The 20,512-nt window shown below is 41.0% G+C and overlaps 1 protein-coding gene across 1 annotated transcript in view; it reads left to right on the forward strand.

Annotated features, from left to right (window-relative positions):
- Positions 1–20,512, forward strand: part of LOC128658006 (rac GTPase-activating protein 1-like) — a 578,168-nt gene that overhangs the window by 298,395 nt on the left and 259,261 nt on the right. The window contains exon 9 of the mRNA XM_053712449.1: positions 2,692–2,807. Within this exon, the coding sequence (XP_053568424.1) occupies positions 2,692–2,807 (116 nt within the window). The remainder of the gene's footprint in view (positions 1–2,691; positions 2,808–20,512) is intronic.

The following is a 20,512-nucleotide window of genomic DNA, read 5'->3' on the forward strand; positions in this document are numbered from 1 at the left end:
CTTCAGATTGTTCAAATGTGGGAACTTCCAGAAATAGATCTGATGGCGTCCCATCTAAACAAGAAACTTCCCAGGTATCTGTCCAGATCCCGGGATCCTCAGGCGGAGGCAGTGGATGCATTATCACTTCCTTGGAAGTATCATCCTGCCTATATCTTTCCACCTCTAGTTCTTCTTCCAAGAGTAATCTCCAAGATTCTGAAGGAATGCTCGTTTGTTCTGCTGGTAGCTCCGGCATGGCCTCACAGGTTTTGGTATGCGGATCTTGTCCGGATGGCCTCTTGCCAACCGTGGACTCTTCCGTTAAGACCAGACCTTCTGTCACAAGGTCCTTTTTTCCATCAGGATCTGAAATCCTTAAATTTAAAGGTATGGAGATTGAACGCTTGATTCTTGGTCAAAGAGGTTTCTCTGACTCTGTGATTAATACTATGTTACAGGCTCGTAAATCTGTATCTTGAAAGATATATTATAGAGTCTGGAAGACTTATATTTCTTGGTGTCTTTCTCATCATTTTTCCTGGCATTCTTTTAGAATACCGAGAATTTTACAGTTCCTTCAGGATGGTTTAGATAAGGGTTTGTCCGCAAGTTCTTTGAAAGGACAAATCTCTGCTCTTTCTGTTCTTTTTCACAGAAAGATTGCTATTCTTCCTGATATTCATTGTTTTGTACAAGCTTTGGTTCGTATAAAACCTGTCATTAAGTCAATTTCTCCTCCTTGGAGTTTGAATTTGGTTCTGGGAGCTCTTCAAGCTCCTCCGTTTGAACCTATGCATTCATTGGACATTAAATTACTTTCTTGGAAAGTTTTGTTCCTTTTGGCCATCTCTTCTGCCAGAAGAGTTTCTGAATTATCTGCTCTTTCTTGTGAGTCTCCTTTTCTGATTTTTCATCAGGATAAGGCGGTGTTGCGAACTTCTTTTGAATTTTTACCTAAAGTTGTGAATTCCAACAACATTAGTAGAGAAATTGTGGTTCCTTCATTATGTCCTAATCCTAAGAATTCTAAGGAGAAATCGTTGCATTCTTTGGATGTTGTTAGAGCTTTGAAATATTATGTTGAAGCTACGAAATCTTTTCGTAAGACTTCTAGTCTATTTGTTATCTTTTCCGGTTCTAGAAAAGGCCAGAAAGCTTCTGCCATTTCTTTGGCATCTTGGTTGAAATCTTTAATTCATCTTGCCTATGTTGAGTCGGGTAAAACTCCGCCTCAGAGAATTACAGCTCATTCTACTAGGTCAGTTTCTACTTCCTGGGCGTTTAGGAATGAAGCTTCGGTTGACCAGATCTGCAAAGTAGCAACTTGGTCCTCTTTGCATACTTTTACTAAATTCTACCATTTTGATGTATTTTCTTCTTCTGAAGCAGTTTTTGGTAGAAAAGTACTTCAGGCAGCGGTTTCAGTTTGAATCTTCTGCTTATGTTTTTCGTTAAACTTTATTTTGGGTGTGGATTATTTTCAGCAGGAATTGGCTGTCTTTATTTTATCCCTCCCTCTCTAGTGACTCTTGTGTGGAAAGATCCACATCTTGGGTAGTCATTATCCCATACGTCACTAGCTCATGGACTCTTGCTAATTACATGAAAGAAAACATAATTTATGTAAGAACTTACCTGATAAATTCATTTCTTTCATATTAGCAAGAGTCCATGAGGCCCGCCCTTTTTTTGTGGTGGTTATGATTTTGTATAAAGCACAATTATTCCAATTCCTTATTTTATATGCTTTCGCACTTTTTTATCACCCCACTTCTTGGCTATTCGTTAAACTGAATTGTGGGTGTGGTGAGGGGTGTATTTATAGGCATTTTGAGGTTTGGGAAACTTTGCCCCTCCTGGTAGGAATGTATATCCCATACGTCACTAGCTCATGGACTCTTGCTAATATGAAAGAAATGAATTTATCAGGTAAGTTCTTACATAAATTATGTTTTCTTCTACGATACGACAAGTCCACGGCCCGCCCTGTCTTTTTAAGACAGAATTTATTTTGTTTTTCAAAACTTCAGTCACCTCTGCACCTTTTAGCTTTTCCTTTCACTTCCTATTCCTTCGGTCGAATGACTGGGGGTGGAGAGAAGGAAGGAGCTATATATACAGCTCTGCTGTGGTGCTCTATGCCACTTCCTGTTAGCAGGAGGATAATATCCCACAAGTAAGGATGAATCCGTGGACTCGTCGTATCGTAGAAGAAATCAATTTATCAGGTAAACATAAATTTCCTTTTCCCTAAATACGACCGAAATACATCATTTTTACGCCTTGGCGAGAGAGAATAGAATGGGCGAATTTTGCCCCAAAAGTAACAGCTCATGGACTCTCGCCACCATGAAAGAAATTAATTTATCATGTAAGTTCTTACATAAATTATGTTTTTTTTTTCCATCTACTACATAACATCTAGCACATGTTTGTTTATGTATATAAGTAGTTGTGGTACAAGTCACAACATAAATAATAATGAAATATTCACCATTTGCCACATTTCTGATGGGTTTCAGGAAGGAAACTGTTTCTTTCCGACATTTTTATCTATTAAACTGGGCATTTATTTGATAATCCTATTATGGGTGCCTCTATCTCCTCTACCATTTGAAAGCAAAATATTTATATATATATATGTAATGTCCTTTGATGAAGTCAAGCTATTTGCTCCATGTAAATTTATTTTTGTTTTTTGATATTCAGAACAGACCTCTGTTTTACCTCAGATAAATGAGGCAGAGCAAGAACTGGAACCAGAGACTGTTCCTTCCCCACCTTCCAACAGCCCTGCAAAGCCACATACATTCATTTCCAAAACTGTGAGTATCAGCATGGAAACAGGACAGTCATAAATAACCTTTGTACATAGAACAGTTTTGCTGACAAACTGTCCTTATAAACTGTTTAGATTTGCTTGTTTCAAAAATGAAAGAAACCAACTGTATTTCTCTTGTCAACAGCTCTATGGCAGTACCATTGCAGTGTAAAAGCTGTGTGTAGTTTCCCCTTTCAACACTGTTGATTTAGATATTTTTTCTGGTTACAATGTCCCTTTTAAATAGTAAATTATTAGAAGTATAATACATATTTATAAATGAGATAAAAATGTATCTATTTACCTCACATGCTTATGGTGACCTAGTATCTTGTTCTTTTATGGAATAGGTAGAAACACTCCCCCAGAAGTCTTAAGAGTACCTCTTATTCTTCCATCCCTCCTCAGCAGCATCTGTTCTGTTTTCATCTGTTTGGTCTGAGGTAGTGCAACTAAAGGGTATATTTTTGCAGCCTATTGTGGGTTCTTTCATTTGGGGGGCTGTTGGGGATATCAGCATCTTAGCTGCTGAGCCATTCCACACCCTTGTGCTAGATTTTCTTTTCTTTTATTAATGTTTGTTTGCCACTTAAACTTCCTTTGAAATACAGGGAGAGTCCACAGCTGCATTCATTACTTGTGGGACTACAGAACCTGGCCACCAGGAGGAGGCAAAGACACCCCAGCCAAAGGCTTAAATATCTCCCCCACTTCCTTTATCCCCCTGTCATTCTTTGCCTTTCGTCACAGGAGGATGGCAGAGGTGTTGGAAGATTTGGAGTAGTCTTCTTATGGGGGGTATTACCCTTCGGTATGGGACTGGAGTTTTAAGTAGTCTTCTCAGCCTCTCAGTGAGAGCAAGGATAAAAGTTAGAGTCCACAGCTGCATTCATTACTTGTGGGACTACAGAACCTGGCCACCAGGAGGAGGCAAAGACACCCCAGCCAAAGGCTTAAATATCTCCCCCACTTCCTTTATCCCCCTGTCATTCTTTGCCTTTCGTCACAGGAGGATGGCAGAGGTGTTGGAAGATTTGGAGTAGTCTTCTTATGGGGGGTATTACCCTTCGGTATGGGACTGGAGTTTTAAGTAGTCTTCTCAGCCTCTCAGTGAGAGCAAGGATAAAAGTTAGAGTCTGGAGATGTAGGGAGAGTCTTTCAGCGAAGCCATACAGACTCATATTAACAGCTCCTTAAGCAATCAACATTTACGAGTTTCACTACCTGCTTGCCTTCGCTCAAGTCCATGTCAGAGGCGCTGCTACAATCTGTCAAACTTGAAGGACTGTGACGCTGTTCTATGGCATAGATTCTGGTAAGATCGTTTCATTTTATACACATGTTAACGATAGAAGACAGGGTCTCAGTGGGACTCTAATATCTCCTGATGGGGTTTATTGAACAATGGGGATTTTTTAATTATGTTTGTTATGATTTTGACTGCTTATGTGTAAGAACGTGTGGGCTCTTTGGCTGATACAGAATGTACAGGTTACTTTCTTTTTGAGAGCTGCACAGTTTTTTTATTAAGCTGGCACACCTTTTTCTTAGCAGGGGCGGTCCTGCATGAGCACCATGTGACCGGGAGTGGTTAAGTTTATTCCCGCTTCAGATTCCTGACTGTCTGCGGAGAGGAGCGTCTTCTTTACCTGTCTGGGTCATAGGAGGTGGTGAGTGCTCCAGCCATTGGGGGTATAAGGTGCCAGTTGTTTTTCTCTTTTGATAATAACTTAGACGAGTTATGGAGGATTCTGATATGTTCGAGGAGTATCCCTCTGAGCCAGAATTTGATACCTGTGTATATTATGAGGAGACCCGGGCAACCCAGCCCTCTCAATTATTTTCCGTATGCCGCCGTAAGGTGTTCTCATCAACCACTGTTGGGTTGTCGGTTCTCTTGCGCGCAAGAGAAGGGCCAATCCAGGTTCTCCTGACCAAGGGCCGTCGTGTAAAAGGGCGATTGTGTCAGACTGCGGAGAGCATAGTGTTTAGATTTAGATTGGCATGTCTGCGTTTACTTCTGAGAGAGAGGTTTTGGCGATGTTAGAGGTTCCCAGTACTGATATGTCAGTTGAATCTCAGTCTTCTAAATTGGATAACTATCTTGAATAAGACGAGTGGAGAGGATTGGGTTCCTATTCCTTATCGTCTTGATTTACATTTTGTTTTTCTTCTCTTATTAGAATCCCAGTTCCGAGCTGTAGGGGGGATTGTGTGTGTGAGAGAGGCTGGACCTGGTTTTGTTTTTTGTTTTTCAGTTAAATGTTTGGGTGTTGACTATTTTTCCTTTGCATGCTATTCCATTTTAGGATAGTTTTCAGTTTTTAGAGCTCGGGGTTGTTATAGAAACTCGTATAAGACTAAATTGGTCGAGTTTGTTGTAGACTTCGGGTGGAAGCATTTAGATCTCTGTTCGGGTAATGGTCCCCTGATAATTACAAGACAATTTAAGCTACGGAGCTTATAGTCTTTATTTTGTTTATCTCAGTTTTTCTAACATTGCTGGAATTTGAGAATGAATGTTTCTTTTGCATGATGTACCGAGTCCACGGATTCATCCTTGTGGGATATTATCCTTCCTAACAGGAAGTGGCAAAGAGAGCACCACAGCAGAGCTGTCTATATAGCTCCCCCTTAACTCCACCCCAGTCATTCTCTTTGCCGGCTCTAAGCAGGAAGGGTAAAGTGAAAGAGGTGTTAAGCTGTTAGTTTTATTTTATCTACAATCAAGAGTTTATTTTTAAATGGTACCGGTGTTGTACTATTTACTCTCAGGCAGGACATAGATGAAGATTTCTGCCTGGAGGATTATGATCTTAGCATTTGTAACTAAGGTCCACTGCTGTTCCCACAGAAGCTGAGGAGTACAGGAAAACTTCAGTGTGACGAACGGTTTCTTGCTATACAGCAATGAGGTATGTTCAGTCATATTTTCTGCAGAGGCTGTGTTAACTCAGAAAGGCTGACATTATCCCCATTAGGGGAAGGGGAAGCAGTAATCCTAGTGTTATAAGAGGCTTTACTAGCTTGCATAAAGGGCTTATTTTTTGGGCACTCCGTTTGTATATGAGAGATTGAGACAAACGTTTGTGTGTTCTGGGAGTAACGTTTTTTATTTTGATGGGACATTTGCTTGAGGGTTCATTTGGCTTATTTGGGGTTGTTATAACCCACATGGCTTTCAGACAAGGTTTGTTGGATTTGTGTAGGCCCCAGCAACATCGATTGAGGTTGGCGGGGCCTATTTTCGCGCCTCAGTTGCGCATTTAGTTATAAAGTCAAGCAGCAAGCAACTTCTCCAGAGGTCCTGATATTCTTCTGAGGGCCTAATCAAAGCTTTAAGCTCATATTATCGTTCCCTAAGGGCAGGTAGGGCCACAGCAGATCTGTGGCAAGCTGCTAATAGGGGTTTATACCAGTTTTAGACATTTATCAATCTTTTTTTTTTCATTTGGGGGTTTATTGCTTATTTACTTGTGGTGCAATCCTTCTAAAGCTTAGTGGGTACACTGTTAAAATTTCGGAAAATTTGAAGCAATTTTAACCTGTTTTGCAGTTTGTGTATGCATTTTTTTCATTAAATAAAGTGTTTTCCAAGTTTGCTTGCCTCATTACTAGCCTGTTAAACATGTCTGACATTGAGGAAACTCATTGCTCAATTTGTTTAGAAGCCATTGTGGAACCCCCTCTTAGAATGTGTCCCCCTTGTACTGATATGTCTATAAATTGCAAACAGCATATTTTGACTTATAAAAGTTTGGCATTAGATGATTCTCAGACTGAAGAAAATCGGATTTTGCCATCTAGTTCTCCCCAAGTGTCAGAACCAGTAACGCCCGCACAAGCGACGCCAAGTACTTCTAGTGCATCTAATTCTTTCACCTTGCAAGATATGGCTTCAGTTATGAATACTACCCTCACAGAGGTTTTATCTAAGCTGCCAGGGTTGCAAGGGAAGCGCAGTAGCTCTGGGTTAAGATCAAATGCTGAGCCTTCTGATGCTTTAGTAGCCGCATCCGATATTCCCTCACAATGTTCTGAGGTAGGGATGAGGGATTTGCTGTCTGAGGGAGAGATTTCTGATTCAGGAAAGATGTTCCCTTAGACAGATTCAGATATGACGGCATTTAAATTTAAGCTAGAGCACCTCCGCTTATTGCTCAGGGAGGTTTTAGCAACTCTGGATGATTGTGACCCTATTGTAGTTCCAAAGAAATTGTGTAAAATGGACAAATATTTAGAGGTTCCTGTTTACACTGATGTTTTTCCGGTCCCTAAGAGGATTTCGGACATTGTTACTAAGGAGTGGGATAGACCAGGTATTCTATTCGCTCCTCCTCCTTTTTTTAAGAAAATGTTTCCCATATCTGACACCATAAAGGACTCATGGTGGAGGGAGCTATTTCTACTCTGGCTAAGCGTACCTATTGAAGACGATTGTGCTTTCATTGATCCTATGGATAAAAAATTAGAGGGTCTCCTAAAGAAAAGTTTTGTTCATCAAGGTTTTCTTCTTCAACCTATAGCGTGCATTGTTCCTGTAACCACTGCAGCTGCCTTTTGGTTTGAGGCTCTAGAAGAGGCTCTTCAGATGGAGACCCCATTAGATGATATTCTGGACAGAATTAAGGCTCTTAAGTTAGCTAATTCTTTTATTACAGACGCCGCTAAGTTAGCGGCAAAGAATTCAGGTTTTGCCATTTTAGCGCATAGAGCATTATGGCTTGTCTTTTTTCAGCTGATGTGTCATCTAAATCTAAGCTTTTGTCCATCCCTTTCAAAGGTAAGACCCTATTTGGGCCTGCACTGAAAGAGATCATTTCAGACATTACTGGAGGGAAGGACCAAACAAAATAATTTTCGTTCCTTTCGAAACTTCAAGAGTGGTCCCACTTCCTCTGCTGCAAAGCAAGAGGGGAACTTTGCTCAAGCCAACCTGGAGACCTAATCAGGCTTGGAACAAGGGTAAACAGGCCAAAAAGCCTGCTGCTGCCACTAAGTCAGCATGAAGGGGTAGCCCCCGATCCAGGACCGGATCTAGTAGGGGGCAGACTCTCTCTCTTTGCTCAGGCCTGGGCAAGAGACGTTCAGGATTCCTGGCCAGTAGAAATTGTTACCCAGGAATACCTTCTAGATTTCAAGGATTCTCCTCCAAGGAGGAGGTTCCATCTTTCTCAATTGTCTGTAAACCCGACAAAAAGAGAGGCGTTCTTACGCTATGTAGAAGACCTTTTTACCATGGGAGTGATCTGCCCTGTTCCAAAAGCAGAGCAAGGGGCAGGGGTTCTACTCCAATCTGTTTGTGGTTCCCAAAAAAAGAGGGAACTTTCAGACCAATTCTAGATCTCAAGATCCTAAACCAATTCCTAAGAGCCCCATCTTTCAAGATGGAGACCATTCGGACTATCTTACCTTTGATCCAGGAGGGTCAATATATGACTACCGTGGATTTAAAGGATGCGTATCTACATATTCCTATCCACAAAGATCATCACCAGTTCCTCAGGTTCGCCTTTCTGGACAAGCATCATCAGTTTGTGGCTTTTCCTTTCGGGTTGGCCACGGCGCCGCAAATCTTCACAAAGGTGCTAGGGTCCCTTCTGGCAGTTCTAAGGCCGCGGGGCATTGCAGTGGCGCCTTATCTAGACGACATTCTAATTCAAGCGTCGACTTTCCAACTAGCCAAGTCTCACATGGTCTTAGTGTTGGCCTTTCTAAGATCTCACGGGTGGAAGGTGAACGTAAAAAAAAAAAGAGTTCTCTTTCCCCCCTCACAAGAGTTTCATTTCTAGGGACTCTGATAGACTCAGTGGACATGAAACTATTTCTGACGGAGGTCAGGAAATCAAAGATTTTGTCCACCTGCCGAGCTCTTCATTCCTTTCCTCGGCCGTCAGTGGCTCAGTGTATGGAGGTAATCGGTCTAATGGTAGCGGCAATGGACATAGTTCCAATTGCTTACTTGCATCTCAGACCACTGCAGCTATGCATGCTCAATCAGTGGAATGGGCATTATGCTGATTTATCTCCTCAGATAAATCTGGATCAAGAGACCAGAGACTCTCTTCTTTGGTGGTTGTCACAGGATCATCTGTCCCAGGGAATGTGTTTCCGCAGGCCAGATTGGGTTATAGTGACGACAGATGCCAGCCTTCTGGGCTGGGGTGCAGTCTGGAATTCCCTGAAAGCACAGGGTTTGTGGACTCGGGAGGAGGCTCTCCTACCGATAAATATTCTGGAATTAAGAGCGATATTCAATGCTCTCCAGGCATGGCCTCAGCTGGCTTCAGCCAGATTCATCAGGTTTCAGTTGGACAACATCACGACTGTGGCTTATATCAATCATCAGGGCGGAACAAAGAGTTCCTTAGTGATAATAGAGGTCTCAAGGATAATCCGATGGGCAGAGGCTCACTCTTGCCATCTGTCAGCGATCTATATCCCAGGAGTAGAGAACTGGGAGGCAGATTTTCTAAGTCGTCAGACTTTTCATCCGGGGGAGTGGGAACTCCATCCGGAGGTGTTTGCTCAACTAGTTCGGCTATGGGGCACACCAGAATTGGATCTGATGGCGTCTCGTCAGAACGCCAAACTTCCTTGTTACGGCTCTAGCAGTACCCTGGTCGTTCAACCTGGCTTATGTGTTTCCACCATTTCCTCTCCTTCCTAGTTTGATTGCCAGAATCAAACAGGAGAAAGCTTCGGTGATCTTGATAGCTCCTGCGTGGCCACGCAGGACTTGGTATGCAGACCTGGTGGACATGTCATCTCTGCCACCATGGACTCTGCCACTGAGACGGGACCTTCTCATTCAAGGTCCATTCAAGCATCCAAATCTAATTTCTCTGCAACTGACTGCTTGGAGATTGAACGCTTGATTCTATCAAAGCGAGGTTTCTCTGAGTCGGTCATAGCTTGATTCAGTATCGAAAGCCTGTTACCAGGAAAATCTATCATAAGATATAGCGTAAATATCTTTTTTGGTGCGAATCCAAAGGCTACTCCTGGAGTAAAATCAGGATTCCTAGGATTTTGTCTTTTTTCTCCAAGAGGGATTGGAGAAATGATTGTCAGCTAGTTCCCTAAAAGGACAGATATCTGCTCTGTCTATTCTGTTGCATAAGTGTCTGGCAGATGTTCCAGACGTTCGGGCTTTTTGTCAGGCTTTAGCTAGAATTAATCCTGTGTTTAAACATGTTGCTCCGCCATGGAGTCTAAATTTAGTTCTTAAAGTTCTTTAGGGGGTTCCGTTTGAACCCATGCATTCCATAGATATTAAGCTTTTATCTTGGAAGGTTTTGTTCCTAGTTGCTATCTATTCAGCTCAAAGAGTTTCTGAACTATCTGCATTACAATGTGATTCGCCTTATCTTGTTTTCCATGCTGATAAGGTTGTTTTGCGTACCAAGCCTGAGTTCCTACCTAAGGTTGTTACTAACAGGAATATCAATCAGGAAATTGTTGTTCCTTCTCTGTGTCCTAATCCTTCTTCTAAGAAGGAACGTCTGTTGCACAACTTGGACGTGGTTCGTGCTTTGAAATTTTATTTACAGGCAACCAAAATTTTTCGTCAAACATCTTCTTTGTTGTCTATTCTGGAAAGCGTAAGGGTCAAAAGGCTACGGCGACTTCTTTCCTTTTGGCTGAAAAGCATCATCCGTTTGGCTTATGAGACTGCGGGACAGCAGCCTCCTGAAAGGATTACAGTTCATTCTACTAGAGCGGTAGCTTCCACATGGGCTTTTAAAAATGCTTCTGTTGAACAGATTTGTAAGGCTGGGACTTGGTCTTCGCTACATACTTTTAAAATTTTTACAAATTTGATACTTTTGCTTCTTCTGAGGCTATTTTTGGGAGAAAGGTTTTGAAAGCAGTGGTGTCTTTTGTTTAGGTTTCTGTCTTGTCCCTCCCTTCATCCGTGTCCTAAAGCTTTGGTATTGGTATCCCACAAGTAAGGATGAATCCGTGGACTCGGTACATCATGCAAAAAAAAAACCCAAATTTATGCTTACCTGATAAATTTCTTTTCTTTCATGTAATTAGCAAGAGTCCATGAGCTAGTGACGTATGGGATATACATTCCTACCAGGAGGGGCAAAGTTTCCCAAACCTTAAAATGCCTATAAATACACCCCTCACCACACCCACAATTCAGTTTTACAAACTTTGCCTCCGATGGAGGTGGTGAAGTAAGTTTGTGCTAGATTCTACGTTGATATGCGCTCCGCAGCAAGTTGGAGCCCGGTTTTCCTCTCAGCGTGCAGTGAATGTCAGAGGGATGTGAGGAGAGTATTGCCTATTTGAATGCAGTGATCTCCTTCTACGGGGTCTATTTCATAGGTTCTCTGTTATCGGTCGTAGAGATTCATCTCTTACCTCCCTTTTCAGATCGACGATATACTCTTATATATACCATTACCTCTGCTGATTCTCGTTTCAGTACTGGTTTGGCTTTCTACAAACATGTAGATGAGTGTCCTGGGGTAAGTAAATCTTATTTTCTGTGACACTCTAAGCTATGGTTGGGCACTTTGTTTATAAAGTTCTAAATATATGTATTCAAACATTTATTTGCCTTGACTCAGAATGTTCAACATTCCTTATTTTTCAGACAGTCAGTTTCATATTTGGGATAAATGCATTTGTTTCAATCATTTTTTCTTACCTTAAAAAATTTGACTTTTTCCCTGTGGGCTGTTAGGCTCGCGGGGGCAGAAAATGCTTCATTTTATTGCGTCATTCTTGGCGCGGACTTTTTTGGCGCAAAATTTTTTTTCTGTTTCCGGCGTCATACGTGTCGCCGGAAGTTGCGTCATTTTTTGACGTTTTTTGCGTCAAAAATGTCGGCGTTCCGGATGTGGCGTCATTTTTGGCGCCAAAAGCATTTAGGCGCCAAATAATGTGGGCGTCTTTTTTGGCGCTAAAAAATATGGGCGTCACTTTTGTCTCCACATTATTTAAGTCACATTATTTATTGCTTCTGGTTGCTAGAAGCTTGTTCACTGGCATTTTTTTCCCATTCCTGAAACTGTCATTTAAGGAATTTGATCAATTTTGCTTTATATGTTGTTTTTTTCTTTTACATATTGCAAGATGTTCCACGTTGCAACTGAGTCAGAAGATACTTCAGGAAAATCACTGCCCAGTGCTGGAGCTACCAAGCTAAGTGTATCTGCTATAAACTTTTGGTATCTGTTTCTCCAGCTGTTGTTTGTATTGCATGTCATGTCAAACTTATTAATGCAGATAAAATTTCCTTTAGTACTGTTACATTACCTGTTGCTGTTCCGTCAACATCTAATTTTCAGAGTGTTCCTGATAACATAAGAGATTTTATTTTTTAAATCCATTAAGAAGGCTATGTCTGTTATTTCTCCTTCTAGTATACATAAAAGTCTTTTAAAACTTCTCTTTTTTCAGATGAATTTTTAAATGAACATCATCATTCTGATACTGATAATGGTTCTTCTGGTTCAGAGGTTTCTGTCTCAGAGGTTGATGCTGATAAATCTTTGTATTTGTTCAAGATGGAATTTATTCGTTCTTTACTTAAAGAAGTATTATTTGCATTAGAAATAGAGGATTCTGGTCCTCTTGATACTAAATGTAAACGTTTAAATAAGGTTTTTAAATCTCCTGTAGTTATTCCAGAAGTGTTATCTCCCTGATGCTATTTCTGAAGTAATTTCCAGGGAATGGAATAATTTGGGTAATTTATTTACTCCTTCTAGACGTTTAAGCAAATTATATCCTGTGCCATCTGACAGATTAGAGTTTTTTGGGACAAAAATCCCTAAGGTTATGGGGCTGTCTCTACTCCTGCTAATGTACTACTATTCCTACGGCAGATAGTACTTCATTTAAGGATCCTTTAGATAGGAAAATTGAATCCTTTCTAAGAAAAGCTTACTTATGTTCAGGTAATCTTCTTAGACCTGCTATATTTTTAGCGGATGTTGCTGCAGCTTCAACTTTTTGGTTAGAAGCTTTAGCGCAACAAGTAACAGATCATAATTTTATAGCATTATTATTATTCTATAACATGCTAATAATTTTATTGGTGATACCATCTTTTGATATCATTAGAGTTGATGTCAGGTATATGTCTCTAGCTATTTTAGCTAGAAAAGCTTTATGGATTAAACTTGGAATGCTGATATGTCTTCTAAGTCAACTTTGCTTTCCCTTTCTTTCCAGGGTAAATAATCATTTTCGTTCCTTTCCTCACAACAAGGAACAAAAGCCTGATCCTTCATCCTCAGGAGCGGTATCAGTTTGGAAACTATTTCCAGTTTGGAATATATCCAAGCCTTATAGAAACCTATAGCCAGCTCCTAAGTACCTATGAAGGTGCGGCCCTTATTCCAGCTCAGCTGGTATGGGGCAGATTATGTTTTCTTCAAAGAAATTTGGATCAATTCCGTTCTCAATCTCTGGTTTCAGAACATTGTTTCAGAAAGGTACAGAATTGGCTTCAAGTTAAGGCCTCCTGCTAAGAGATTTTTTTCTTTCCTGTGTCCCAGTTAACACAGCAAAGGCTCAGCATTTCTGAAATGTGTTTCAGATCTAGAGTTGGCTGGAGTATTTATGCCAGTTCCAGTTCTGGAACAGGGGCTGGGGTTTTATTTTATCTCTTCATTGTACCAAAGAAGGTCAATTCCTTCAGACCAGTTCCGGATCTATCATTATTGAATCGTTATGTTAGGATACCAACATTCAAGATGGTTACTGTAGGACTATCCTGCCTTTTGTTTAGCAAGGGCATTATATGTCTACAATAGATTTACAGGATGTGTATCTGCATATTCCGATTCATCCAGATCACTTTTAGTGTCTGAGATTCTCTTTTTAGACAAGCATTACCAGTTTTTTGGCTCTACCGTTTGGCCTAGCCTCAGTTCCAAGAATTTTTTTCAAAGGTTCTCGGTGCCCTTCTTTCTGTAATCAGAGAACAGGGTTTTGGTATTTCCTTATTTGGACGATATCTTGGTACTTGCTCAGTCTTCTCATTTTCGAAGAATCTCATACGAATCGACTTGTGTTGTTTCTTCAAGTTCATGGTTGGAGGATCAATTTACCAATCAATTCATTGATTCCTCAGACAAGGGTAACCTTTTTAGGTTTCTAGATAGATTCAGTGTCTATGACTCTGTCCTTGTCAGACAAGAGAAGTTTAACATTGATATCAGCTTGTCAAAACCTTCAGTCACAATCATTCCCTTTGGTAGCCTTATGCATGGAAATGTTGGGTCTTAGGACTGCCGCATCAGATGCGATCTCCTTTGCTCGTTTTCACATGCGACCTCTTCAGCTCTGTATGCTGAACCAATGGTGCAGGGATTACTCAAAGATATCTCAATTAATATCTTTAAACCGATTTTACGACACTCTCTGACATGGTGGACAGATCACCATCGTTTAGTTCAGGGGGCTTCTTGTTCTTCCGACCTGGACTATAATCTCAATAGATGCAAGTCTTACAGGTTGGGGAGCTGTGTGGGGGTATCTGATGGCACAAGGGGTTTGGGAATCTCAGGAGGTGAGATTTCCGATCAATATTTATGAACCCCGTGCAATTTTCAGAGCTCTTCAGTCTTGGCCTCTTCTGAAGAGAGAGTTGTTCATTTGTTTTCAGATAGACAATGTCACAACTGTGGCATACATCAATCATCAAGGAGGGACTCACAGTCCTCTGGCTATGAAAGAAGTATCTCGAATTTTGGTTTGGGCGGAATCCAGCTCCTGTCTAATCTCTGCGGTTCATATCCCAGGTATGGACAATTGGAAAGCGGATTATCTCAGTCGCCAAACGTTGCCTCCGGGCGAATGGTCTCTTCACCCAGAGGTATTTCTTCAGATTATTCAAATGTGGGAACTTCCAGAAATAGATCTGATGGCTTCTCATCTAAGCAAGAAACTTCCCAGGTATCTGTCCAGATCCCGGGATCCTCAGGCGGAGGCAGTGGATGCATTATCACTTCCTTGGAAGTATCATCCTGCCTATATCTTTCCGCCTCTAGTTCTTCTTCCAAGAGTAATCTCCTAGATTCTGAAGGAATGCTCGTTTGTTCTGCTGGTAGCTCCAGCATGGCCTCACAGGTTTTGGTATGCGGATCTTGTCCGGATGGCCTCTTGCCAACCGTGGACTCTTCCGTTAAGACCAGACCTTCTGTCTCAAGGTCCTTTTTTCCATCAGGATCTGAAATCCTTAAATTTAAAGGTATGGAGATTGAACGCTTGATTCTTGGTCAAAGAGGTTTCTCTGACTCTGTGATTAATACTATGTTTCAGGCTCGTAAATCTGTATCCAGAGAGATATATTATAGAGTCTGGAAGACTTATATTTCTTGGTGTCTTTCTCATCATTTTTCTTGGCATTCTTTTAGAATACCGAGAATATTACAGTTTCTTCAGGATGGTTTAGATAAGGGTTTGTCCGCAAGTTCCTTGAAAGGACAAATCTCTGCTCTTTCTGTTCTTTTTCACAGAAAGATTGCTATTCTTCCTGATATTCATTGTTTTGTACAAGCTTTGGTTCGTATAAAGCCTGTCATTAAGTCAATTTCTCCTCCTTGGAGTTTGAATTTGGTTCTGGGGGCTCTTCAAGCTCCTCCATTTGAACCTATGCATTCATTGGACATTAAATTACTTTCTTGGAAAGTTTTGTTCCTTTTGGCCATCTCTTCTGCCAGAAGAGTTTCTGAATTATCTGCTCTTTCTTGTGAGTCTCCTTTTCTGATTTTTCATCAGGATAAGGCGGTGTTGCGAACTTCTTTTGAATTTTTACCTAAGTTGTGAATTCCAACAACATTAGTAGAGACATTGTGGTTCCTTCATTATGTCCTAATCCTAAGAATTCTAAGGAGAAATCGTTGCATTCTTTGGATATTGTTAGAGCTTTGAAATATTATGTTGAAGCTACTAAGTCTTTCCGAAAGACTTCTAGTTTATTTGTTATCTTTTCCGGTTCTAGAAAGGCCAGAAAACTTCTGCCATTTCTTTGGCATCTTGGTTGAAATCTTTAATTCATCTTGCCTATGTTGAGTCGGGTAAAACTCCGCCTCAGAGGATTACAGCTCATTCTACTAGGTCAGTTTCTACTTCCTGGGCGTTTAGGAATGAAGCTTCGGTTGATCAGATTTGCAAAGCGGCAACTTGGTCCTCTTTGCATACTTTTACCAAATTCTACCATTTTGATGTATTTTCTTCTTCTGAAGCAGTTTTTGGTAGAAAAGTACTTCAGGCAGCGGTTTCAGTTTGAATCTTCTGCTTATGTTTTTCATTAAACTTTATTTTGGGTGTGGATTATTTTCAGCAGGAATTGGCTGTCTTTATTTTATCCCTCCCTCTCTAGTGACTCTTGTGTGGAAAGATCCACATCTTGGGTAGTCATTATCCCATACGTCACTAGCTCATGGACTCTTGCTAATTACATGAAAGAAAACATAATTTATGTAAGAACTTACCTGATAAATTCATTTCTTTCATATTAGCAAGAGTCCATGAGGCCCGCCCTTTTTTGTGGTGGTTATGATTTTTTTGTATAAAGCACAATTATTCCAATTCCTTATTTTATATGCTTTCGCACTTTTTTCTTATCACCCCACTTCTTGGCTATTCGTTAAACTGAATTGTGGGTGTGGTGAGGGGTGTATTTATAGGCATTTTAAGGTTTGGGAAACTTTGCCCCTCCTGGTAGGAATGTATATCCCATACGTCACTAGCTCATGGACTCTTGCTAATATGAAAGAAATGAATTTATCAGGTAAGTTCTTACATAAATTATGTTTCTTTTGTGATGTACTGAGTCCACGGCCCGCCCTGTCTATTCAAGACAGATGGTATTTTTTATTAAAAACTTCAGTCACCTCTGCACCTTATAGTTTCTCCTTTTTCTTCCTTGGCCTTCAGTCGAATGACTGGGGGGGGGGGAGCTATATAGACTGCTCTGCTGTGGTGCTCTCTTTGCCACTTCCTGTTAGGAAGGATAATATCCCACAAGTAAGGAAGAATCCGTGGACTCGGTACATCGCAAAAGAAAGAAATTTATCAGGTAAGCATAAATTTTGTTTTTCACAGATGTGTTGTATCCTTGATGACAGACAGGACCTGTTTTGAGTGCTATTTAAGTCTGTTCCTTCCCTTTACACATAAGGGAGTCCTTCTAGTTTGTGGTCCAGACACTTTGAGTTCTTCTATACTAGAGTACAAACTGGACCTGGCTTTACACTTTTAACTTGAACTTGAGGGATCTAATGGATCTAGGAGCCCTAGAGATGGAGCTAGACTTTTTCTTTTGGGGCTGTTTTCTCTTCTCTTTAATCTTTGGGAAGTTCCGGGTGACTTTTGGAGTCATTGTCCCAGTATCTATCACCCTGTGGAAATAATTTATTTCCACTGTTGGGGTATGGTCCAATAAGGAGGGGGGGGATTTCCGTCCTAATTGGTTTCTCTGACTGTTAAGCAGAGCTTACAGGGCTCCTGTTGTCTGAGACTGTAAGATCTATTTTCTTTTGTTCAGGTAGGATGTATTTCTATTCATCCTTTTGAGTGAATCTGGTTCTTAGGATCCGTTTTCTTACAGCGAACCTTGTTCTGATCCTCGGTTCCCCTTTGGGGATCTGGGGGTTTAGGTGGCAGCATCCTGCTCCAGATTTTGCAGTAGCTCCTGGGTCTTAGATTCTGGTTTCTTACCATTGCTGTTACTAGACTTTTTTAGGGATTTTCTCTTGTCTTTTTGATACTCAGAGTTGGTTCTAGGCTTGAGTTTCTGGTTAAATCACCAGGGTTTTTATGTCTTCGGTCAGGAAGTTTTTTCCTAAGATCTTACATCTAGTTCCCCTTCTGGTCTTGGTTGGCCCAAGGTAGGGGGGTTGATATGGTCTATCGAGGCTGAGTCTTCGGCATGACGTTGTTCCCTTTCTATATCTGTTTTTGTGGCGAGTGTCCTATGGGAGTCCTAGGATCAGGAGATTTCCTTCCTTTTCATCCTATGGTGCCTCAGCTGAGCATTCTGCCTTGAGGCTCTGGTCTTCTGGGTTCGTACCAGTTGGGACTTTTTGGTGGGTAGCTTCCTTAGTTTGGAAGGGGAGAGTTCTTGCTGCGTGGTCAGAAGGAACTTGTGTTTGACGGTGGGCGGAGGCCCACTCTGGCTCTTTGTCAACAGTCCTCTAATACGCAGGCTCTTCAGGAACGGATATTCCCAACTATCTTTTCTTCCCGAGGAGTGATATCTGATTGGAGAAGCCGATCAGGAGTCCTTATTTATCCCTGGTTTCCTTTACACTCTCAGGGAGATGCGGCGTAGTGGTAAGATCCACCGCTTCTGATTCAGAAGGTTGTGGCTTGGATCCCAGGTCAAATTCTGTGTTATTTCTGCCAGGCAGTGCGTCTGGAGTCTGCTAGCATCCCTAAGGGGAAGGTTATTCTTGGACCTTCAGTCTGTGCTGTTGAACCATATTTCTCATTGTTGGAATTGGTCTGATCCTAACAAAGCTAGTGACATGTGAGAGTTAGTATTACGGTTTAAGGGTCTCACCTCTGTGGGTATTGTTTCTGGGTGCCATAGACTCCTATTTCTAGGAGTCTATGGTGAGAGCGTTCTGGAAGGGCTATATTCTTTTTGTGGTGCATAATTGGTCCCTCGTCATCTATCGTAGATGCTGAGGATCACCCTTGTAGGGAGGAGCTGGTGTGTTCTGGTTCTGTATTGGACTTTTGGAGTCTGTCTTTATTTTCCCCAGGATAAGCAACCTTTTTTTGGGACAGATAACTCTCTTATCCCGATGTGTACCTTCGTCGCATAGTATGCGGTAGGTGTGGGTTGAATCCGGCGGAAGTCCTTGACCCTTGATTTTGGGCTTGCAAGCAATTTTCAATTCCCTGATTTTTCTTCTGTTCCAAAGGATCATTGCACTATAAAGTGTTACGTTCTTTTTGCTGGGGCACTGACTACAGTCAGGCCAGTACCTTTGTTGCTTCTTCTTGGAGCTTAGTCTCTTTTTTTTTTTTTTTTAGTGTGGCACCAAATTAAATTTTCTAACCATGCAGATTATTCTTTTAATTCCTTTTTCAACGATTTATCCGCCTGTAGATGTTTTTCTACATGCCATTGCCTCTGTGTTGTGATCTTGCAAGACATACTCCTTAGAGGAGTTTCCTTTTATAAGTTTGTTTACAAGTTTGTTAGGGTTTTCTCCCTAGGATTGTTATTTTAAATGTTATTCTCTTTTCTAAATGGAAAGGGGTTTTTCCCTCAGGGAATCTTGTCTTGATGGTCTTGGGACTTCGGAGTCTTGGTTGCCTTCTTTATTGTTAATAGAGTGGTTTTCTTCCATGTAAGTGGCAAGAGTCCATGAGCTAGTGACGTATGGGATATACAATCCTACCAGGAGGGGAAAAGTTTCCCAAGCCTCAAAATGCCTATAAATACATCCCTCACCACACCCACAATTCAGTTTTACAAACTTTGCCTCCTATGGAGGTGGTAAAGTAAGTGTGTGCTTGATTTTCTACGTTGAAATGCGCTTCTCAGCATTTTGAAGCCCGATTTCCTCTGAGTACAGTGAATGTCAGAGGGATGTGAAGGGAGTATCGCCTATTAAATGCAATGGTTTTCCTCATGGGAAATCTATTTCATAGGTTCTCCGTTATCGGTCGTAGAGATTCATCTCCTACTTCCCTTTTTCAGATTGATGATATACTCTCATATTTCATTACCTCTACTGATAACTGTTTCAGTACTGGTTTTTCTATCTGCTATATGTGGATAGGTGTCTTTCAGTAAGTATGTTTTCATTACTTAAGATACTCTCAGCTATGGTTTGGCACTTTATGTATTAATATAAAGTTCTAAATATATGTATTGTACTTATATTTGTCATGAGTCAGGTTATATATATTTCCTTTTGCAGACTAATCGGTTTCATATTTGGGAAAAAACATATTTAGGGAAATATTTTTCTTACCTGGGTTATAGTCTTTAATTCAAATTGACTGCTTTTTTATTAAAATTTCACAGGCAAAATTAGGCTCGCAAGGCACAAAATGCTGATGTTTATTGCGTCATTCTTGACGCGATAATGTTTTTGGCGTGAAGGTACGTCCGGTGACGCAAGTTCATAATTTCCGGCTTCTTAGTTTACTCTGTGTTCCTTGCACAAGGTTGTGTCTGCAATGACGCGATTGTCACTTCCAGATGTTGTTAGCGCCAAGAAATTTCATTTTGTGTTGTGCGTCATACTTGGTGCCAATAATTTCATTATTTTAAAACCCCATTCCTATGTGCCTCTTGCCTTTTCTTTTACAAAGATATGACGAGTCCACGGATTTCATCCTTACCTGTGGGATATTAACCTCCTGCTAACAGGAAGTGGCAAAGAGCACCACAGCAGAGCTGTATATATATAGCCCCTTCCCCTCCACCCTCAGTCATTCTCTTTGCCTGTGTTATTCTAGGAAGACATGGTAAAGTGAGGTGTTAGTTTTAGTTTCTTCAATCAAGAAGTTTTTTATTTTAAATGGTACCGGTGCGTACTATTTTGCTCAGGGGGATATGGAAGAAGATTTCTGCCCTGAGGTTTGATGATCTTAGCATTTGTAACTAAGATCCACGCTGGTTCCCACAAGACTTCTGAAGGTAACCATGAGACATCTTCAGTGTGGAGACCGGTTTCATGCTACAAGCAGCATTAAGGTATGTGCAGCCTT

This window comes from Bombina bombina, chromosome 1, assembly GCF_027579735.1.
Source record: "Bombina bombina isolate aBomBom1 chromosome 1, aBomBom1.pri, whole genome shotgun sequence".
NCBI lineage: Eukaryota > Metazoa > Chordata > Amphibia > Anura > Bombinatoridae > Bombina > Bombina bombina.